The sequence below is a fragment of the Pundamilia nyererei genome, unplaced genomic scaffold, assembly GCF_000239375.1.
Source record: "Pundamilia nyererei isolate P.nyererei 1_Seehausen unplaced genomic scaffold, PunNye1.0 scaffold00093, whole genome shotgun sequence".
In the NCBI taxonomy this organism is placed as follows: Eukaryota; Metazoa; Chordata; class Actinopteri; order Cichliformes; family Cichlidae; genus Pundamilia; species Pundamilia nyererei.
In genome coordinates, this window is record NW_005187494.1 from 107,941 (window position 1) to 130,448 (window position 22,508).

The following is a 22,508-nucleotide window of genomic DNA, read 5'->3' on the forward strand; positions in this document are numbered from 1 at the left end:
CTGAGTGAGAAGATAATTCATGAAATTTGAGAGATGTAGTCATTGAATGCATTTTGTGCCAAAACAATGATAACTGATCCTCAGTTTAGCCCACATAGACTTCTGTTGTGCTCACTGTGTGAGGAGTTTTGCAAACGTGACCTAAGTATTGAGAAATGTGTCCTAGCGTCTGTAAAAAACTGTAACTGGTAATGAAAAAACACCTTCAATAGATCATTCAAAAGCAAATATTTATTCATATCCAACTCAAAGAGAGAAAGGAATTTGAACCAGTAAAGATTGGCTCTAGTTGTTGTTGTTGGTAGGAAAATTTGCTAGCTGTGTTCTTCCATGTGTTTGTGTGTTGTGAAAAATGGAAATCAGCAGGGCACATGTGCAGTAGCTCTTGAAGCAGACCCCTTAATCATATCACTCATCACTGCATCTAATAAAAAGACAGCCTAGAAATGAAGATAAATTGATCCCCCTACTTATTTTATAATGTAGGTCTGGTGCTGTGAATCCAAGAGAGACAGGTGTTTCTCAAACGCTCCAAGAACCACTGTGTGTGTGTGTGTGTGCTTCATCTCAGCATTGTTTCTGCATCTACTACACACCCGGACAGAAGATGCCGCCACAACTGTCTGCCTGTGGTGAGCATGCAGACACAGTGTGGTTTTTCTCCAGGGCTGACCAACTTAGCAACTGCTAGAATAAAAAGACTTTTGTCTTTGGTGGGTGTTATAAAATAAGCATACACCACATATGTTTTATTTAGGGGAGACATAGTGGCTGTAAGTGCATCTAATAAAATCACCCATAAGGGACCAGTTAGAGGAATACCGCAGAGCAAAACTCATAGATGAGCAGCAATCTCAAGGCCTCTGTGACAGCAGCACTTTGGGAAAATCTTTTAGACGTAACCTGAAGTAATAACAGAAATGAAATCTCTGAACCCAGCCCTGCATCAAAGTTGAAAACCATCCAAACAGAGTGTCAGCTCCATTCCTTTTGCTGTTCTGTCTCTAAAAATGCAGCTGAGTGTCCCCAAAAACTCAATAAGAAACTGTCAGCTTGGCTTTTCATTTATTTTCCCACCATTTGATGCACCGCACAGTGTTTCTCCTAACCTCAAAATATGAGTTAAGATGTAGAAGGGGGTAAAAATGTTTGACTTTTGGCTGAAACTGCCCGATCTTTGTTTTGTTCCTGCTTGTTTTCTCACAAAAGAGGTTTCAGGACATTTTCTCTTCATTCCACTGAAGTCCTGTTTTTTCCTGTGAATCGACTTCTCTGTGCACCTACAAGACAATATGAAAAATTATGTATGTGGCTCCATCGTGTTGTAACAACTGAAAACAATCAGAGAATGGAGAGAGCAGAGAATGTGTTCATAAAAAAAACTACTGGTCTCAAAACATAATGTGAAGCTTGAAAGGTAGTCCAGAAAGAATGCCCCCCTATGGAGCTGTTGTCCAAAATTGTAACTTTCATGGAATAGAAAAAAAAATTTCATTATGTTTTAAATAGGAGTCCAGACAATAGATCAGATTTCATTTTATAAAAATGGAAACTTCACAAGCTGTTTTCCAGCATTTCAGTTTTCCACTTGCAGTTTTCCTTTTCTTATAGTGATCCCAAGCAACATGATTCAAAGACCCAACTCTAGTGCAACAGAGCCTGCCACCTCCTGAATTGGATAAGCATAAGAAAATAATAGGATGGAAGCTACATCATTTATTTACAGTCTATGGTCTCTGCTGACAGTATACGTCATCACTATCCTGTGATGTGACCTTTATTTGCTGTTAACATTATGTGCTGTTCTGAGCCGAGTGGCTGAAGCTGTATGTATCCAGTTTGATTAATATTTGTCTAACAGCATTGTTTTGCACTAACATATAAGATCAAACTCATCAGTCTCCTCACTCATCATCTGTTAGTGCAACCTGTTCTCCCAAACAATATATATGAGTCATACTAACTGATAAAAGAAGCATTCAAACACAGCCTGTGACAAGGTGAACAGTAAGGCATCTGAACTTAATGTAGGATTTTCTGTTGGAGGACAGAAACGGACCCTTTGTCTCCTCCCCAGTCTCCTAATAAATTGGTTTTAGTCTGTTTTGGAGCAAATTATCCTTCCCTCTCCCCCTAATTTTCCAATTTGCTGTGTCATTTATACCTAATTGAGGACCGCACTGGGCTGCATTACTCTCACAAATTGGGTGATATAGTTTATTGAAGGTCTGCTTTATACAGAGGGGCTGGTAAACCAAACATCAATTGTAGACCATACAGAAGATGGGGATTTTTCCTGCAGGCTGGGGAGCATTGCAAAGAGGCTTTAATTATTTCTCAAAGGCAATCCTGGCCATTGCTCCACCACTCATTTTATGGTCACTTTCTTTTTCTTTCTTTGATGGAGGTAATGAATGGGGTGAAAATTCACTTCATTTCATCCCTGCTCTGTCGCCCTTCCTGGTATTTGCATCTCATATTCTTCTAACCAAATAAGAAAAGCTTGTTTTCAACCTGCTCAGGCCAGGTCCAGCATAGGAATGAACGAAAGAATAAAGCACAGGTTAGCGCCTCCTCCATTAGCGTGTGACTCCTCCTAATAAGGAGGTGTAGGTTTGTGCCCTTGACTGTCAAACTATTTACTGGAAGAAATTCCCAACAAAGTTTTGTATTTATTTGCAATACAGAAACACAATTTATTGGTACACTAAAGTGAAAATGTAGGAACATAATAAACAAAAATGTGGTTATTAGTTAAATTCATGTGATGATAAAGGAAATACTTCAACAGTTTAAGATCCTTTTTTTTTTACTTTTAAAGATGTCACAGAAAGAAAAACACGAGTTAACAGCAGTTAAATACATATTGTATCTCCTGCAGGTTTTCCAATCAAGCCTAGTTGACTCAAGTCAAGTACAACATCCACACAGAAAACTGTAATGGTTTTGAATAGCTAATCAGCTAGCATCATGTCTTATTCTTCAACTGACATCTCAGCCTCTTTCAGTACTAACCAAATATTCAGCTGCTGACTTTCTATACATAAAGCACCACGAGACGTGTGAACTGTTCAGAGTGCACGGCTTGACAAATGACAGTTTGACTGCTCTTATCTCTTACACAAAGTGTCTACATAAACACGTCTCCAGTGTAGACTTTACTCTTCAGCTGACAGTTCAACCTCCTTCTGAGCTTCGACATTACCTGGCACTTTAGCTGTTTACACTTAGGCGTTTGTTTTTTTTAACTCCAGTTGTTACAAAGTGACAGCTCCACTTCCCACAGCACTTAAACTGAAATCTGACAGACTTTATGTTATTGCACTTCTGCTCATTAGCAGCTCTGATAGTGTAAAGGCATTCACTTCTTGAGAGTCTCTGAGTGCGTCCGTGTTTTAGAAGGGCAAACTGCAATCCTGGAGGCATCTTCTGTAGCAGGAGCTATACCACAAAGGCCGTTTTGTGATTTTTCTCTGTATGCTGGTTGCTAGAGTGGTGCTCCTTCCAGCTGCTTTCAACTCACATTTGGTGGTTGAAAGATGGTTTTTCCCCTTTGTTCAGTTTTCATACTTTAAGTGAAAATATCGGATATTTCACTTGCTTTTATGGCGTAGACAGTGATTGCTATTATATGACTTCAACAGACATGTTAACTGCTTACAGAGCTGCTCTACTGTGACATAAAATTATGGTGAAAACCGCTCCTACAGGACCTCAAAGTGAAATTTCACATGGTTCCAGAGGCCACAGTTCAATTGTTTTGATCTGTTTTCAGCTCTAATACTTGAAATCATTGCCAGGGGTTCAACTACTGCCCTTCTGACATTTTACATATAAATACAAGCTGTCCTGTGGCTTTGCTGACTGTCCCAACTGATCTATTACAAAAAAAGATACAGGTCACGCTCTCACCTTTTCAAATATGGACATTTGTAATGAACCCATTGGCACCATTTAAGTGTCATTTTTCAAAAGCATGATTATCACCCTAATACATGATCTTTTGCTCAATGTTACTAACTAGTTTTATGTCTAAACCTAACCAACTAGGAAATGTGAAATTAAAAAGTGACTGAAAACAAAGCTTGAAAAGTGCAAAATAAAGCTTGATCAAATTACAATCTCTTACAAACTTGTGGTTTAATTTATTGGCACCCCAACAATCTTTAAATGCCACTCCTGCGGGTTACAGGTGAGAACCCTGTTTTGTACTGAAGAAAACAGTCACAGCAGCAGTCACCTCAAGGCACTTTATATTCTAAGGCAAAGACCTACAATAACGCAAAGAAAACCCAACAATCATATGAGCAACTTTGGGCAAGCAGTTGGCGGAAAAGCTCCCTTTTAATAGAGAGAAACACTCAGTACATCATGGGAATCCCCTATCAGCCCAGACCTATTGCAACCACAAGATTTATTTTTAAAAAAGGAAAGTTTTAAGCCTAATCTTAAAGTAGAGAAAGTGTCCGTGTCTCAGTTGCAAACCGGGAGCTGATTCCGCAGACGAAGGGCCTGAAAACTGAAGGCTCGGCCTCCCATTCTACTTTTAAATTCCCTATGAAAAACTACATGTGGTTTTCCTGATCAAAAACAAATCATTTGATAAAATGAAAAAGAAAACAATGAAGGATAAATGTGATATTCTGATTGCGTAGAGTTGGGGTTAGAGTTGGAGCTGGCACTGATGAGTTAAATAGCACAGTCACTGTCCAATAATGCCACTACTAGTGTGCCAGGAAATCCATGCCAAAGCACACCTCTGCTGATCAGACCAGAACAGCAGTATCTGACACCCTAGCACGAGAAAGCACTTGACAACTATACAGGTAAAAATGTTTTCTATCTCTAAATGGCAGAATGGGTTTAATACTTAGGTCTTGTTTTCGTATTTAGTGCAAATAGATATCTGAATTTCAAAGCCATCAAGAGGCTTCTCAAGCAAAAGTTTGTCTCTGTGCAATCAGCAAACAGCATTAACTTCCCACCTCTCCTCAGGGTATCCTGTTATTTTCTTTCCACAGGAATTTTTCCCTCTTTTTTTTGGCAGCAGATGTTCCTCTCCACCCTGCCCATCGTTGCGGGTGCCTGAGTGACGGAGAGGCCGCCCATCAAAATGCCATCAGGACCCTGCTGGCCACCAGATGAACGCATGCCCAGAATGCATCATGTGGGGGCTGTTAAGTCCCATTTACCTCTTCCTCCCGTCTGCCACTTCCCTTTACCATCAGCTTGTGTCCTCGTAACTCTCCATCACCGAAGCAGACATAACAAAGCATTCAGCGACACTTTTTCTGGTTTGTGCTGACAAACCAACTTAACAAAAGATGAGTCTCGACCCTTGGCTGGCTCAGTATAAAAGACCGCGGCAGACGGAGGTGTGGGCATGTGAATAAATCGATTAGCAGAGCGCTTGACGGATGGGATTTACAGGAGGTCTCGACGCACCAGAGAATTAATTTTGCTGGGAGAACATGGTTCTGCCAGGTTCATTCGTCTTGGCGGGGAGTTTGGCAGTTTCCCCAGGTCTGGGGGCTCAATTAACGAACGGCTGCAGCGGTTTGGGGAGGAAACAGCTTTGTTGAGGAATATGCCACATCCATGTGTCAGGCACATTTTAACGATAACGGATTTTGGGAATGCAAAATGAGAAAGGGAAAGGGGGGGTTAGGTGGGTGAGGTTAAGCTTTCAATGCTGGATTGGTGGGGGATGGGGTTTTAAGAGGAACTACAGGACAAAGAGAGAGGTAAAAACATCTTGTGGAACATTAAGCCAGCACGATGTGTATGTGTTATTAAACAGCTGGCTAATTTACACAGCATTACACCATGGACCCAACAAATACACTGTACTGCAAAAAGCACCTGCTTGTCTGCCTTCACATCGCCTTCAGTGGCATCCCATTCTTAGTCCATAGGGTTTAATGTGATGTCAGCCCACCGTTTGCAGCTATAGCAGGTTCAACTCTCTGGGATGGCTTTCCCTAAGGTTTAGGAGTGTGTTTATGGGAATTTTAGGAGCATATTTGTGAGGTCAGACACTGATGATGACAGTGATAAAAGCCTGGCTTGCAGTCACAGCTCTAATTCATCCCAAAAGATGTTCTATCAGGTTGAGGTCAGGACTCTGTGCAGATCAGTCAAGTTCTTCCACACCAGACTCACTCATCCATGTCTTTATGGGCCTTGCTTTGTGCACTGGTGAGAAGGAGCCATCCCCAAACTGTTCTCACAAAGTTGGGAACATCAAATTGTCCAGTCTCTTGTTATGCTGAAGCATTAAGAATTCCTTTCACTGGAACTAAGAGGCCAACTCCTGAAAAACAACCCCATGCTATATAAATTAGCAACCTGTGTGTACTATGCGCCTCAACATCTGCTGATCCCGCTTTTACGTGGCCTACCACGTTGTGGTTGACTTGCTGTCATTACCAATTGTTTCCACTTTATTATAATACCACTAGCAGCTGACTGTGGAATATTCAGCAGTGAGGAAATTTCAGGAATGGACTTGTTGCACAGGTGGTGTCTCATAAAAGGACCACTCTGGAATTTAGTGAGCTCCTGAGAGCAACCCATTCTTTCACAAATGTTTGTAGAAGCAGCATGCTTCTGTATTTGATTTTATGCACCTGTGACCATGGAAGTGATTGAAACACCTAAATTCAGTGATTTGGATGGGTGAGTGAATACTTCTAGCAGTATAGCATATAAGGCCAATATTCATTTTACTTTTGATGCTGCCTCCACCACCTCTACACTCATACAGTATGTCAGTCGCAGAGTAGTTCACTGTAAATATTCCAGTGTTTTCTCCTCCTTTTGCTGTAAATGGAACTATAATGAGAAGATGGAAATGCAGATTTAAGCAACTTAAAACAAAAGATGTCTTTTTTTATCTTCTGTATACAGTCAGTTATTTATGCAGTAATATTAAATATTAAAAATTATTAAAATTATAAATATTACAATTAAATTTCAATTTTAATATAAATTAAAATTATGAATATTAAAATTATTTGAAGCTTTGTCTTTCAAAAAAGAAAAAGATTTTCCATATGAAATTTGCACAAATGTTACTTTAACAGGATGTGGTCTGTTCATTTCAAGATGAGTATTTTCAGTGCATGGGCTCTGCAGAGTAGCTTTGGATGATTAAAAGGTCAAAATAATCTTCATTTACTGGGCCTTCAGTTAATCCATTGTCTAAAACAATCGGTTTTAGCACCTCTGCCTTCAACCAACTTTCTTCTGACTGGAGGAGTTAATTGAAAAGGCCTCTGTGGTGACCAGATTGGGAATATCTGCTGTCTTTGACATCATACAGACATCCGAAATCAAGCTTCTAAAGCAGCCTCAGATAGCCTGAAAGAAGGGATTCTTTTTATTATTTGAAGATGCGCTTGAACATGTATATGCATCCACCATTGTTAAAGTAAATATATATATGTATATATGACAGAAACTAAGGATAAATATGATGGGCCTGCTTTAAATTCTTAAGTACCTTTCTTTGGAAGTAAAAGGCAGGTGAATCTAGACTTCCACAGACTGAGCATTAATGCAGAGTTGCTTGTTATGTTGAAGCATCTTTGCACTCACTCTTCCCTTCCCACTATCTCAGGTTCCAATCCCTCAACCTGAACATTTCAGTGGATGATTTATGTAGTAGTGTTGCTCTGTGACCTCAAAATCCGCCCCATCCATACCGCACCTGTCACTGCGCCACAGCCTGCATGCTTACTGAAAAGCAAGCCATCCATGCAAAATGGCAATTTTCTACTCACCTAGAGAATAAAAAAAGGATCCAATCCATTCAGAGGCAAAACAAGGAAAATTCTATGATATATAGAGCAGGTGCGCGAGGCCTTGGCCCACTGCTAACAAGGGAGCTGAACTGCACGCACCGTTGACCACAACATCTGTCGTTTTCACTGATGCAGAGTTTGGTTTTACCTTTGCAGCACAGTTTGCACGGCAAGAGACAGGAGATGATAAAGTACATAAGATGGATACAGATGGAAGAGACCCGGCCCGATTTCAGTTGGGGGGCACAAAGTTCCCATGCTGTGCCTTGGTAGCATATGATGCATGAGAATCCACCACGAGCAGCAGAGTTATGCTTGTCTACCTGGGCCCAAGGTGAGACCCGGCCTGACCTAGTTCACCATCCCAGGTGGAAACCCTAATGAGCTCATCAGGCCTAACGAAGCTTAACAAGCTTCTAATTGGCAGCGTTATGATGTCCCCGAAGGTCAGAGTGCAGGTTCCTGTGCCAAGAGCAGGAAAGGCTTTCACTTCCTGCCAAGAGCAATCACGTGACTGACTAATATCCCTTTGTGTAAACAAAGTCGGGAAAGGGCAAGAGGAACTTCTTACATAAGCAAAAAGAGTGTGGTAGCTTACAGATAAAAAGTTGTGGTGAGGTTTGAAAACAACGCTGCAGCCTCACAACTGGAAAACAAAGATGTAAAATAAATATCACCAGTATAAATCATGCTTGACAGTGTAATCTAATACAAGAGAGAATACCGTCACCTATAACTTTACAGATTATAAAATAAAAATCAACAAACATATAAAAATTTGCTACCAGTAAATAACAAGCAGTTATAAAAGTTTGATCGGATACAGAAATCTTTTTTTTCCCCTTTAACAATAAAAAAAAGAAAAAAAGAGCAGAGGCTGTTTAGGTGCCTGACAAATATTTCTGTGGTGAAATGCTGCCACCTACTGGTCACTATGCACAGATACAACTTCAAAAAAAAAATCTGTCCACTGAAAGAAAGAAAAAACGAATTTCCACATTATGGCATAATTAAGATAAAAATCAAACATGCCATCTGCTATATTTAAGAATACAAAACCCCAATAAACCAGAAAATAACCACATCACACAGTTATGAAGACAGAGTGCACGATGTACACGACGTATATATTTTAACTATTGATGTAACTACAAGGTTAGTGATAGAAACATGGAGGGGGTTTATTGCAGCAATGACAAACCACACAAATAATATCAGAAAATGTACTTAAAAAAAAAAAAGAATAAAGAGAAAGTTGTATCTGATAAGCACATACTGCATGTTTCTGTTGGATATTATCATGCAAGTCCTATTAAGATCCATTAAATCCAGACTGGCCAGGAATAAAAGACTGGAATAGCACTAAAATCTATCCAATTTCCCCTGCAACAAAAAAGCATCTGAAACTACATAAAATTACATTTTTTTTAAGTAAAGAGATCATTTAGGAGAATGTAAATACAATGAAATGAACAGTTTAACTCCTAGATTAATTCCAGTGAATGTGAAGGATCTCAAGAAAACAGTGTCCAGCGCAACAAATATTAACCTTACACTGTATCCTAAAGTATTAGTTAAAGTATAATCTGTATAAAGGCAAAAAAGAAGAAGAAAAAAAATGCCACATTGTAGAAAAGAAAGCTTTAAAATAGAGATAAAACTTGTGTTTAAAAAAAAAAAAAAAGTATAGTACAAGTCCGTGGCAGACGGTTTGGTCACTCTGATGTCCCACACAATGTTGTGAGTCGATTCTGTTGGGGAAAAATAAAAAGAAATGATGAGAATCAAAGCATATGCAAATATTTCACATCAAAATTTGGCTAAAGCTGCAACAAAACAGTGACGAAAAGCTGATGAAACTGCAAGTAATGCTGTCCTGCTGGAATTTTTACCTGCAGCTGCCGAATGCTCCTCATGGCGGTTTCGTCCAGCAGTGACAGATCTACTGAGTCCATCTGACTGGCCAGCAGTTGAATGCTCTGGATCAATATGTTAAGGACACTTGTGTTAGTGATTTAGTTTTTGAGAATTAGCCTTCTAATCAAGAGTTTTGTTAGACAATTAATTACTCAAAAGCCATGAAGTCATCAAATGTAACTAAACAGTCATCAACATAAACGCAGTATAAAATCAACATGAAAGCAGAAGACTTGAAGGCTGATTTAATGCATCTTTAAGCTCATTTTCAATAAACCATATATAACAAAGTATTCAATGTTTTATCTTCCTGAAAATAGACATCTAAATTTCTTCAGTAAATATCGTTTCCTCTGCTGCCTTGTTAAAATCATTTCTTAAACAACTGACTGATCAATAGTACCTGAAGCTCTGAGCCTGACTAAATGTGCACTCACCTCTCCATTCCCAACGGGAACATTGATGACAATATCCTCATTTCCTGCTGCAATGGGAGAGCCGTTGACTGAAATGCTATAGACCCTCTCCTTGTGGCGGGGAACTCTCACTGCGGGGGTCTTGGGAAGCCTGAGGTGTAGTGAGTAATATGAAGCCTTCTTTGTAGGAAATGTCAACATTACAGAGTAAATAGCAGGGGCAGCCAGATTACAGCAAGTCTCCAGTCCCCACACACTTTCTAACACTCAAAGACACTAGATCCACTTACAGCTCTATGAGAGCAGAGATTTTGCTTTAACGAGAAGCCTGAGCTTTAATACAATACTTTGAGCATTTGTTTGTCTGTTTGCCCATGTTTTCACAGAATCACTATCTATTCAGCATGAACTGTAAATGAATTTGTGCTAGCAAAAATATCTCAGTACTATGTCTCAGTAATAAACCACTGAATATAAAGACATAACAATGCAGAAGTCTTCAGTGAGCTGCACTGAATAACCACATTCAGCACAGGTGTAGATGTCAACCTGTGAGGACGACTGGTGCACTGCACACAGCAAACTAACCTGACCAGTATGTGAGTCTAGTATCTTATGCTCAATTTTGAATCCTTTTTTTAACTGTTTTATAAATACGTTTTCTCCCCTCTCAATCAACTAGAACACTAATTGCCATTGACAGAAACACCATCTTTAGAGTGACACAGTATAATTCTAAGGTGTACCTTGGGTCAAAGCGGGGGGTAATAAGAGGAGTGGGTCCCATCATCACAGAAGAATCGAGCAAGCTTCTGGCAGGAGTAATCAGGGGGTTCCTGTTTGATCTGAATCCAAACAATGACAATGTGGTAGCATCACATTTGTTAGCCACCAAACTTGCTTCCAAAAGTTTTTAGCATGGGAGGAAAGAAGAAGAAAAGAAAGAAAGAAAAAGAACAATACAAAAAGTAAAAGAGCTTACCGTCTGATGGTGGAGCTCTGCTTGCTGATCGACAGCGCCTTTGCCCTCTTTGTTTTAGTCGGGGGCTTTCTGGTAGTTCTCCCCTAAATTATAAACAAGCATTTAAAACACCACAAAAGAAGCAAACAGAGGATCCTGCATAACAACAGCTGTATGTAGTTGCTCTCATGTATGACTGTGTGAAAAGCAGTCATTACCTTTTTTGTTGTGCTTGGGACGTTTTCATCCTCAGAGCTCAATGTAGCCCCACCTTTCTTCTTTAATGCTGTGGATTGGACAAAACAAATTGCATTGGCTAAAGGGAAATGGTTTTCTTGTTTCAAGGGAAACGTATAAACTACTTTTAACTCACTTTTCTCAATTGTTTTTAGAAGAGATGTATGATCCTTAGCCACAACACTTTCCACGAGTGCAGCTTCCTCTTTTCTCTATAAAAGCAAATATAACTGAGTGTTTATGCAGAACAGAGCATCCTTGCACGAGCATGAAACTTATATATACTTAACGTATATTAAGTATAATTTAAGAAGGCTAATCAACTGACCTTTGCATTATCGAGTTCTGGTGTTTGTGGTTTCTCAGACTCTGCAGAGATGTAAATATTCTTTATTTAATGCTGTTTAAAAATGAAATTCAATCAAGATCAAATGCACAGATTTTTGAAAATGTACCATTAGCTTTTTTAAAAATAGGAAGCAGAATGCTGTAAAAGTCTCTGTGGCTCAAGAGCATTTCTTCTTTATAGATTTGGGATTTGTTAGTCAAAAATCTATGTATACTTACTCCAATGCTCCAACCAGTTCATTTGTCTGACAGCCTTGGGGAGCTTAATTATTGCCATGTTGTAGCTGTTGTCAATATCTTTCAACATCTGGTTTATCTTCTCTTTCACCTGTCCAACTCTAGTCTTCACTGCAGAAACACAAATGTTGAGTTCCGCTTCAGTTATACATTGTCAATTCAGCTTAAGTTATACAGTGTCAGGGTGGGGTGGATGGATGTTAGCATCAGTGGTGATTTGTGGCAGTAGGTTAGCAGCAAGAGTGAAGGCAAGATTTCCATTGGTAGTGACCAGAAAGGACAGATTAGAAATTAGTACATGTGAAGGATGGTTGAAGTTGAGTGGTTTGGAGACAAAGTTAGAGAGGCAGGACTCAGATGTCATAAACATGTGCAAAGAGGGGGACAGTGGAAATACTGGACAAATTATGTTGAATATTGAGCGCCAAAGCTGGAGGAAAAGTAGAAAAGGTTCATGGATGCAGTGAAGGAGGACGCTCAGAGGGTTGGTAAGACAGAGGAGGATGCTAAGGATATAGTGAGCTGGAAGAAAATGTTCTCCTGTGGCGACTCCTAAAGTGAGCAACCGAAAAAAGAACAGGGAGTATTTCTGTAGCATTTCTATGGTGAGTTAAAAAATAGTAATAATAATCACCCTCGCTGTCAAAATCCTCCATAAAAGCTTCCAGTTTTGCCGTCTTGGGGTTATTTTTGCGTTGTTTGGTGGTCCTTTTCCTGGGAGCCATTTCTGACGGACACGGAGTATATTAGTAATTACAATATACCCTACTACAGTACAGTGTAGTGCAGTATAGTGTGGTATATTAACACCCCATAGACACCATGAAATGTTAACATTGTGGCCTTAATCGGGAACAAAAGAAAGCAAAAACAAAAAAATCAGCCTACATGCGGCTAACTGTTGGTGAAGCTAACGTTAGCGAGTAGCTTTAGCTGAGTTAACGCTTATTTTCTGACCTTATTTTCGACAGCTGTGTTTACATCTACCAATATGTGTTATGGTCTTTTAAATAACTGTCCCGAGATGTATTTACATACATTTTTTAAAGTATATATCATTACCTAAATGTGTTTTTCCTGTTCGTCCTCGACACTCGCCTTCCTTCCTTCACAAAGCCGTTTTCAAATCTTCGCGCGGGGAGGGGCCAACACACCAGATCAGCCAATTAGGACGCGCATGTGCCATGCGTCGCAACAACTTTGTTTTCAGCCTATCGTAGCGCCGAACGTCAGTGTTTACATCAAGAGAACGGAAGTGGTTCAGGCAACATGGTAGAAATGTGATGTTCTGTAGCTGCGGGAAGAATAATTTAAAAGTCATTTTTCATAAAGTCGCCTTCATGGAAAATAAGACATAAAGCTGACTTAATGTATTTCGTATTTTTCCCTTTGAACACCTAAGTACTGAAATCGTTTGCTGAAATGTCCACGCTTGCGGTAGCTACGCTTCATCAGGCTCTGAGGAAAAGCTTCGCGACACTTGAAAGCAACCAAAAAGTATGGAAGAGTGTTTTAGCCGAGTGCAGCCCTCTGATGGTGTCTCTCGGGAATTTGGCGGAGCAGTCGAGAGCACTGTCAAACGTGCAGATCTCCAACACACCGCTCAGAGGTTTTCCTGACCTGGAGGAGAGACTCCGCTTTAAGCTCCTTGAAGCAACGGATATAGTGCTGGGAAAACTCAACGAGAAGATGTGAGTAAATCGGCTTTTATATCTGATGAGGATGCTGCGTTATTGGTATTCACATCCAACTATGTATGTTTGATCGGACAGGAGTACAGCTACATCCTTTTTAGTAATAAAGATCAGTTTATTTTTTTTAGTAAGTAAATGGATCTTTGGAGAAGAACCTTATTAGTACCAGTTTGCAGAAGCTGCTCAGAGTATGCTTAAAGTATATATTATACTATAATTTTTATCTCACACTCCCTTCTTTCCTTTCCTCTTTCTTTCAGGTCTTCCCTCCAGTCTGCGAGGGATGCTATCAGTAACCAGGTTGCTTCAATCCTTCATCTGTACGAGCAGAACGCACACAGTTTAGATCTGCTTGCAGTAACTGAGCGATCAACCACCACCCCGTCGGTTGCTGACATGCTCGAGTGGCTTCAGGATGCTGAGCGTCACTATCGGCAACAGTATCCTTTTCTCTCTTCAGTTTTGGATGTTTATGTTATATACTGGTATTTTTTTCCCCTCAACTCTTGTGTTCAGATTCCTGAGGAGGAAAACTCTGCTTCAAACACTGAGAGCAGATGACCTCTCTCTTCTGGAATCTGCTCCCCAAAGGTGGAACTCCTTGGAGTCTCCCAGTGCTGAGGACCACATCACAGGTAAAATGTATATTACTAGTATGTCTGTGAAGGTTCTCAGTTATACACTTCATTGTAGTCTAAGTAGCTTGGAAAGAAAAGCGTCTGGACTTCTTTAAGTTGCTTTGCCCCTCTTTGAGGGGATACTCCCACTGGGTTTAAATCTGGGACTCTCCACCATTTGACCCTTAGAACTGAAGAAGCTTCTCGGATGAGAGGTGAAACGTCTTCAAGCAACTTAACTTTTCTTTCCAAGCTCCTTAGATTATATGACCTGTACTTCACTATACCATTCAGTTCACATCTGTAATTAATGCTGTATGATGGACTAGTTCTTTCAACATAGAAAGAAGCTGAAAATGTTTATAAATGTACTTAAATCCAGAACAACACAAGTACTGACAGACTGTCGTCTAGCATATATCTAAAGTCATGTAAAGATTTGAAAACAATAGATTAGAAAACAACTGTAAAAACATAATTCGGGAAATATTATATCACGGCTTTAAACTTAAACTTTTTTCCCGTTACACTACAGGGCGTCTTTAAATATTCTTTTTCTGTCACTTATAATCAATCATAAAGGGACCTACCTTTATGGCCAGTATTCATAACACTTTTAAAATTCAGCTCAAGTAGCAAAATTTAACTTGATATAATTTCACTTTTAATAATTGAGTACACATTGGCCAGAGACCAGTGCTCTGATGGATCTAGAAGTGACTGTTATTTATTAAACAAATTATCTTTCTCTCTTTTCTTTTCAGATACACTTTGCAAAGTAGCTTTCTTTGTGGAGTCGCAGTGAAGATTGTTAAGGACTTACCTAATCGTGAATATAACTGCATTTTAATGAAGACAATGAGAAGAAAGAGATCCACAAGAATGACTGAATCTAACTCCACATTGACTTGAACTGATGCACACAAACGTCGCTTGGAGGACAATGGTGCAGTGAAAGCTCCTGGTTCAAACCTCCTGGTCAACTGTTGGTTTTTGTGTGGAGCTTGCATGTTATTCCTGAGCCTGCAGGGGTTCCATTGGCTTCTTCCCACAGTCCAAAAACACAAACTTGTATGTAAATTGGATGCCTGGATGTGAAAGTATAAATAGTTCTGTTTTCCCTGATGAACTGTTAAGCCCAGATAGGATCAGCAATTAAAAATGGATGAGTGGACTTAAACTGCTTCTAGATCTATTTTGAAGGGAAACCAGGGTGGCCTAAAAACTACAAATAAGTATTTACAAATAATGGGGCCAATGTAAAATATTGATTTATCTTGAATTCAGTTTGGATGGATTGAAATGTTTAATCCAGTACGTATGAGAATTTTGAGCACAAGTGAAATTAAATGTATTGATTGAACAGAAATTCTTGGTGTGTGTGTGTGCTGTTTTATTAGCTACAAAACTAGCAGTGTAAAAGAGACTCAAGAGCAGAATAATATCAAGTATAACAAAATGTACAGTGGGGCAAAAAAGTATTTAGTCAGCCACCGATTGTGCAAGTTCCCCCACTTAAAATGATGACAGAGGTCAGTAATTTGCACCAGAGGTACACTTCAACTGTGAGAGACAGAATGTGAAAAAAAAATCCATGAATCCACATGGTAGGATTTGTAAAGAATTTATTTGTAAATCAGGGTGGATAATACGTTTTGGTCACCACAAACAAGGAAAATCTCTGGCTCTCACAGACCTGTAACGTCTTCTGTAAGAAGCTTTTCTGTCCCCACTCGTTACCTGTATGAATGGCACCTGTTTGAACTCATCATCTGTATAAAAGACACCTGTCCACAGCCTCAAACAGTCAGACTCCAAACTCCGCCATGGCCAAGACCAAAGAGCTTTCGAAGGACACCAGGAAAAGTATTGTAGACCTGCACCAGACTGGGAAGAGTGAATCTACAATAGGCAAGCAGCTTGGTGTGAAAAAATCAACTGTGGGAGCAATCATCAGAAAATGGAAGACATACAAGACCACTGATAATCTCCCTCGATCTGGGGCTCCACGCAAGATCTCATCCCGTGGGGTCAAAATGATCATGAGAACGGTGAGCAAAGATCCCAGAATCACACGGGGGGACCTGGTGAATGACCTGCAGAGAGCTGGGACCAAAGTAACAAAGGTCACCATCAGTAACACACTACAACGGCAGGGAATCAAATCCCGCAGTGCCAGACGTGTTCCGCTGCTGAAGCCAGTGCATGTCCAGGCCCGTCTGAAGTTTGCCAGAGAGCACATGGATGATACAGCAGAGGATTGGGAGAATGTCATGTGGTCAGATGAAACCAAAGTAGAACTTTTTGGTATAAACTCAACTCGTCGTGTTTGGAGGAAGAAGAATACTGAGTTGCATCCCAAGAACACCATACCTACTGTGAAGCATGGGAGTGGAAACATCATGCTATGGGGCTGTTTGTCTGCCAAGGGGACAGGACGACTGATCCGTGTTAAGGACAGAATGAATGGGGCCATGTATCGTGAGATTTTGAGCCAAAACCTCCTTCCATCAGTGAGAACTTTGAAGATGAAACGAGGCTGGGTCTTCCAACATGACAATGATCCAAAACACACCGCCCGGGCAACAAAGGAGTGGCTCCGTAAGAAGCATTTGAAAGTCCTGGAGTGGCCTAGCCAGTCTCCACACCTCAACCCCATAGAAAATCTGTGGCGGGAGTTGAAAGTCCGTGTTGCTCGGCGACAGCCCCAAAACATCACTGCTCTCGAGAAGATCTGCATGGAGGAATGGGCCAAAATACCAGCTACTGTGTGTGCAAACCTGGTAAAGACCTATAGTAAACGTTTGACCTCTGTTATTGCCAACAAAGGTTATGTTACAAAGTATTGAGTTGTATTTTTGTTATTGACCAAATACTTATTTTCCACCCTGATTTACGAATAAATTCTTTACAAATCCTACCATGTGGATTCATGGATTTTTTTTTTTTCTTTTCCACATTCTGTCTCTCACAGTTGAAGTGTACCACAGACCTCTGTCATCATTTTAAGTGGGGGAACTTGCACAATCGGTGGCTGACTAAATACTTTTTTGCCCCACTGTATGTATTTTCTGCATCACCAAATTAATACATGTACATTCCCATGAGTATATAGCACTTAATTTAGTGGTTTTAGTAAGGTACGGCTTAACAACTTACACATATAAAAAGTATTCTCCTAGAAACTTAAAACGTAGTCTAATTTAAAGATAAGCAAAAACATGATATTTTCTTTTACTTCATTACTGTACTTAAGTAGAACTTTGAGGCATCTGTACTTTTCTTACAACTTTTTTTACTTTTACTCACTACATTTTTAAACATATTTTTGAATTTGGATTAACGGATCTGACGGGAGTTATTATTTCACAGTTTTCATCATCTAGCTAGCCCTACAGAAAACAAGAAGGTAATTTTAAATTAAGAGTTTCTATCAGCTCAGCAAACACACAAACCGTTTGTGTCTCCAGTTTGTGGCACAGTGTGTTGCTAGCTAAAGCTCCAGCTGCTGTATTTGATGGAGAGAAAAGAAAGAAAGCTAACTTCGCTCAGAGATGGATAAAAGTAAGAAAGACGACAAGAAAGGAAGAAAAGAGGTTAGAGTTAAAGGTAAGGAATGCTCAGTGGGGTCTGCTACACTGGAAATGTAAAGCTTGCATGTAAGTCCTCGTGTTTTTAAATCAGATATTGGGTCTGTACATGCGGCATTGTGTGTTTTTCGTATTGTGAAACATGCTGCAAAACAAAACGGAGGTAGACTGTTATTTAAGGCTCAGTCAGCTTTGCATAAGAATAGCTGGTAGAAATATTCCTCAAGGAGCTTTTTTTACCTTTTTACTTTAAATAAATTTCAGAGCTGGCACTTTTTCACTTTTAGAAGTTTAATTGGTGCTTCAACTTTTACAGGAGTTTTTTTTTTTCAACACTAGTAGGTGTACTTCTACTTAAATACAGAATGTCTGTACTTTTTTGGGGTTTGTCATATGCATGTCGACAGAGTGACCCTAAATAGAACAAAAGTCCAGCACACAAAGAAAAGCGACTACTTCAAAATACTTTAAGTACACTTTGCCAGATTTTTTTTTTAATTTCACAATTTTCTGACTTAAGTAATCACTGCAATCTTCAAAACACAAGCCATCATTAAAGCCATCATCAAATCATACTGTTACAGCAAAGACTAAAGGCTTTCTTCAGGCACTGCTATGACTCATAGAACAGAAAACATCAAATCTCAACGTACTGAAGACAAACATGACAAAGAGATATACAAAATACGTATTCATAAATATATGTTTGAATTTATACCTTAAAATTCATGATCTTTGTACCATTTTTAAGAGTATCAGCTCTTCTGTCCTTCTTCCTTTCCTACACATACTCCTTCAGTGGTAAATTATTAGAAGTGATAGGCTTTGGGAAATCTGGTGCTGTAGCAGGTGAATTTGCAAAACTCCGCCCTATGTAGCCCCTCCGGTACCTGCCGCCCCGCTCCATGAGCGGGCAGGTGCTGCTCAACACAGCTCCGCTGATCATGAGAATAACCGCAGCCGCCCAGCCCAAATAAATAGCCTGGCCCAGCTCTCTTTTGTACATCACAGGCACGTTGGGGTTGTAGAAATCCTGGATGACTGTATTGGCAGTCCAGGAAACTGGAATTAATACGCACAGGCCTGTCAAAATGAAGAGAACTCCACCTGAGAGCGCTATACCCGCCTTGGCCTGGCGATCGTCCCCGGCACAAGTGGTGCACTTCATGCCGCAGCAGGACACGGTGCAGGAGAGCCAGCCCATGAAGATGGCCAGACACATAAGAGCACGGGCCGCCTGGATGTCGGGAGGCAAAGCCAGCATGGAGTCATAAGTCTTACACTGCATGTGACCCGTGGTCTGGTAGATGCAGTTCATCCAGATCCCTTCCCACTTGATCTCTGAGGTCAGGATGTTGCTGCCTATGAAGGCTGAGACCTTCCACTGAGGCAAGGCTGTGACAGCGATCGCCATGATCCAGCCGGTCACTGCACAGGTGAAGCTGATCAGCTGCATCCCGGTGTTCACCATGATGAAAAAAACTGGATGTGAAGCTACTTCTTAATGTTTAATTTGTTCTCTGTCTTTAGCTTCTTTGACAAGATCTTTTCCTTATTATCAGTCTTCCAAGTTGTTTTTTATTTAAGTGTTCTTCTGTTTTCCTTTTGTTGTTTGGCCAAGCGTCTTATGGTCTTTGCCCTAATGTCACTTTGTCAAAGTCATGTTCTTCTCTTTTTCTTTTCCTTCTCAACATCTGCTCACAGTTTCCACTTCCACGCGTCTCAGTGCGCTGCGTTATCCAGAAGTAATCGCTTGCTTTCCCTCAACAGACACCCAGCTTTTCAGGGGATCAGAGGCTCGCGCACTTTCTCCTCCTTTTCAAGTTTGAGTCGGTGCATTATTGAGTAGCCAATACCTGTGCAGCCACCTGTGGCAGCCTGCAGATGTGGGATCAATCAGGCTTTATAATGCAGGACCGGTGGAAGAGAGATCTCTGCCAGGAGTTTTTCTTTTCTTTTCAGTGGAAGTGCTTCTTTTTTCCTTGAACTCAGGACTCCTGAGCTGCTGTTTACTTCAGTGTCACTCTTGGTTTTGGTGTAGCCTTACCTAGATGGATCAGACTGATATAACCTGATACCTGGATCCGAGGCTACTGATGATGCTATGAGTGTATCCTTTCACAGGAGGTTGAATATAGTGACTCTCAATTACACAGAATAAAACAGCGTAGCTTTTTACCTCCTGGTCATCGAAAGCCAGTTTCTACTCCTTATGCTTCCAGAAGGATGGACAAAATATGAACCGTGATCAACCTAAAGAGGGTACTCCAGCCTCCTTTTTCCTCCAAAGAATCCCAAATCCACATTAAGCCTCAAAGCAACGGGTTTTTGTAGTCTTCGTCCTCTGAAAGAACAGCTTTCCTGTAGAAAACAACCTGCAGAATTTATCTTCAGACACCACTGCTGTTGCCAGCTGAAGTGTCTCTTAGCTGACAATATATGGCGCTGGGGTCCAGGCCTTGATGAGGCCACTTCAGGCTTCAGCTGCTGCACAGCTTCACCCTCCCCCAGCCACTTCCTTTAGTAGCAGTGCAGCCCAGATGGGTCAGTCCAGATCTAACAAGGGTATAAATAAGAAATCAGGCCTGCAAAGTCAGACTTCTGGGTAAGTAGAGCATAAGATCCCTCCCCCTTACCTTCATCCCCTCTGATATCCAACCTGTGGAAAGCACCACTGAACCCCACAAAAAAAAAAAAACCCCACAATAAAACAGGCGAGTGGGAGGGAGAGGGCGAAAGAGGGTGAGACAACAAAAGGGAGGGAGGCATGGGCAAACTCAGGATGGAGCGGTGTCTGTAGGTGGATCAGCTAACACAAAGACAACATGGAGTGGGCTCCTACAATGGAGATTACAAACTCTATTGCTCCATACCACACGTAATTACGTGAATTTTAAAGAAGACAACACAAAAATAGCTTTCACTTGCCTCTTTTTGTCTGCAGTGAAAGGGCGAAGCAGCTTTTCATGGTTTTATTTTTTTTGACTGTGGATAAAATGTTGTGAGGCTACACAAAAAAGAAATAAATAAATAAGAGATCACAATTTGTTTGGGGTTTATTTTCAAATTCACTTAACTGCAATTTCTTACTAAACACTTTCATGTTTTTCAGTTAGACACAGACTACTGAAACATTAACAAGCTGAAATACCAACTGCAGTTATTATGGTGAATTGTTTGGCACATAAATAGCTGGGGGCAGTGTAACAGAAGGATCTGACAGCAGGTCTTTGTTTTCATTTCAACATATTTTCCACCCAAGAAAGAATCCTTATTCCCTCTGCATTTGGCCTTAGTGCTGTGTTGTGCTGATGAATTAAATATCGTGGCATCAAGATCTGTGGTTCAGGTTTCCTTTCTTCTGTAGCCTCCGCTCGCCTTGGTAACAGTGGTCATGACAACCAGCCGGGACACAGGAAATGCAGCGGAGACAGATGATACACAAAGGGGGGGGCAGAGGAAGGTGGCGCATACCGCTAATGGCGAGTCTCAGTGAACAGATAGACAGATGTGTGTGTTTGAGTTTTCCTTTAAGGGAGCAGGCGGCAGTGAAATTACTCTAAACTTAAATCTTAAATACACATAGGAAAGACAAATACTTTAGAGCTTAAATTTTTAAAATATGGTTTAATGGTGGAATGCTTCAAGTCCTAGCTTGGGACTTTATAAGCAACCAATTCACTATCCCAGGTTGATTGCTTGCGTTACAGGTTGCATTTGCTGACTGCTGACCTCTTTACCTGAGGTGCACAAACATAACAGGCAGCCACCTGGTTATTTGACCAGTTCCTTCTTAGTAAATGTTGTGTTGTTGTTTTTTCAGTATATAGTAATGCATCTTAAAAAAAATATCTGAATATCATGAAGAAGTTTAATTCTTTCAACAATTTTCTTCAAAAAGGGAAACACTGATATAGTCTTTATTCATTACATGTCTTTTAAGCCTGCTAAGGTGTTGTTGAAGGTTGATTTGATAGCTGCCATAACTTGAGATTTATAATAGTTGTCACTGTGGGCAGTGCTAGGTCCTGCTGGAAAAGGAAATCAGCATTCCCATAAAGCTTGACAACAGGTGGAAGCATAAAGTGCTATAAAATCTCCTGCTAGACAACTGCATTGACTTTTTGATAAAACACAGTGGACCAATCAACCATCAAAACCCACCAGCACTTGATACACAGACCACACTCTCCACTTTTCCTCCAGAAAAATGTGGGCGATCGTGGCTCAAGAGTTGGCAGTTTGTCTTGTAATCGGAAGGTTGCCGGTTTGAGCCCCGGCTCGGACAGTCTTGGTTGTTGTGTCCTTGGGCAAGACACTTCACCTACTGCCTTCTGGTGTTGGCCAGAGAAGCCCATGGCGCGATATGGCAGCCTCGCTTCTGTCAGTCTGCCCCAGGGCAGCTGTGGCTACAACTGTAGCTTGCCTCCACCAGTGTGTGAGAGTGAATGAATAGTGGAACTGTAAAGCACTTTGAGGGTCTCGAAAAGCGCTATATAAATGCAATCCATTATTATTTGAAAAGGACTTGATTTCCAAATGTAGTTCAAAACGTACTTTTATCTGAAAAGAGGACCACAGAGCAGTAGTCCACTTCTTTTTCCACTTACCATAAGACACTTCTAAAGTCCCTGGTTCAGGGTGGTTTGACAGCAGTAGTAAAGCAACAGTTATACCGCCTGTTAT

General features: G+C 40.5%; 3 protein-coding genes across 3 annotated transcripts; 1 reads left to right on the forward strand and 2 right to left on the reverse strand.

Annotated features, from left to right (window-relative positions):
• Positions 1-9,439: 9,439 nt before the first annotated feature.
• Positions 9,440-13,070, reverse strand: cdca8 (cell division cycle associated 8). The gene is made up of 11 exons (XM_005739672.2): positions 12,984-13,070; positions 12,556-12,648; positions 11,904-12,032; positions 11,665-11,705; positions 11,473-11,548; positions 11,318-11,385; positions 11,121-11,203; positions 10,885-10,983; positions 10,160-10,289; positions 9,698-9,784; positions 9,440-9,556 (listed from the first exon to the last, which is right to left on the reverse strand). Exons 2-11 carry the CDS (start codon positions 12,644-12,646, stop codon positions 9,521-9,523), a joined length of 840 nt encoding a protein of 279 aa, XP_005739729.1. The 5' UTR covers positions 12,647-12,648; positions 12,984-13,070; the 3' UTR covers positions 9,440-9,520.
• A 76-nt stretch (positions 13,071-13,146) lies between these two features.
• On the forward strand, positions 13,147-15,595 carry airim (AFG2 interacting ribosome maturation factor). The gene is made up of 4 exons (XM_005739671.1): positions 13,147-13,612; positions 13,876-14,055; positions 14,132-14,250; positions 14,997-15,595. The coding sequence occupies exons 1-4, from the start codon at positions 13,344-13,346 to the stop codon at positions 15,035-15,037; spliced, it is 609 nt and encodes a 202-aa protein (XP_005739728.1). The 5' UTR covers positions 13,147-13,343; the 3' UTR covers positions 15,038-15,595.
• A 3,008-nt stretch (positions 15,596-18,603) lies between these two features.
• On the reverse strand, positions 18,604-19,293 carry cldn35 (claudin 35). The gene has a single exon (XM_005739673.1). It carries the CDS (start codon positions 19,291-19,293, stop codon positions 18,604-18,606), a length of 690 nt encoding a protein of 229 aa, XP_005739730.1.
• Between the last annotated feature and the right edge of the window lie 3,215 nt (positions 19,294-22,508).

Excerpts from the sequence above, each read along its gene's own strand:
- cdca8 (XM_005739672.2), bottom strand. The coding sequence starts at position 12,646 with ATGGCTCCCAGGAAAAGGACCACCAAACAACGCAAAAATAACCCCAAG. Across the intron at positions 9,785-10,159 it reads TTCCCGTTGGGAATGGAGAG|AGCATTCAACTGCTGGCCAG; the intron begins GTGAGTGCACAT and ends ATATTGATCCAG. Across the intron at positions 9,557-9,697 it reads GGAGCATTCGGCAGCTGCAG|AATCGACTCACAACATTGTG; the intron begins GTAAAAATTCCA and ends TTTCCCCAACAG.
- airim (XM_005739671.1), top strand. The coding sequence starts at position 13,344 with ATGTCCACGCTTGCGGTAGCTACGCTTCATCAGGCTCTGAGGAAAAGC. Across the intron at positions 13,613-13,875 it reads GGAAAACTCAACGAGAAGAT|GTCTTCCCTCCAGTCTGCGA; the intron begins GTGAGTAAATCG and ends TCTTTCTTTCAG. Across the intron at positions 14,056-14,131 it reads GAGCGTCACTATCGGCAACA|ATTCCTGAGGAGGAAAACTC; the intron begins GTATCCTTTTCT and ends TCTTGTGTTCAG.
- cldn35 (XM_005739673.1), bottom strand. The coding sequence starts at position 19,293 with ATGGTGAACACCGGGATGCAGCTGATCAGCTTCACCTGTGCAGTGACC.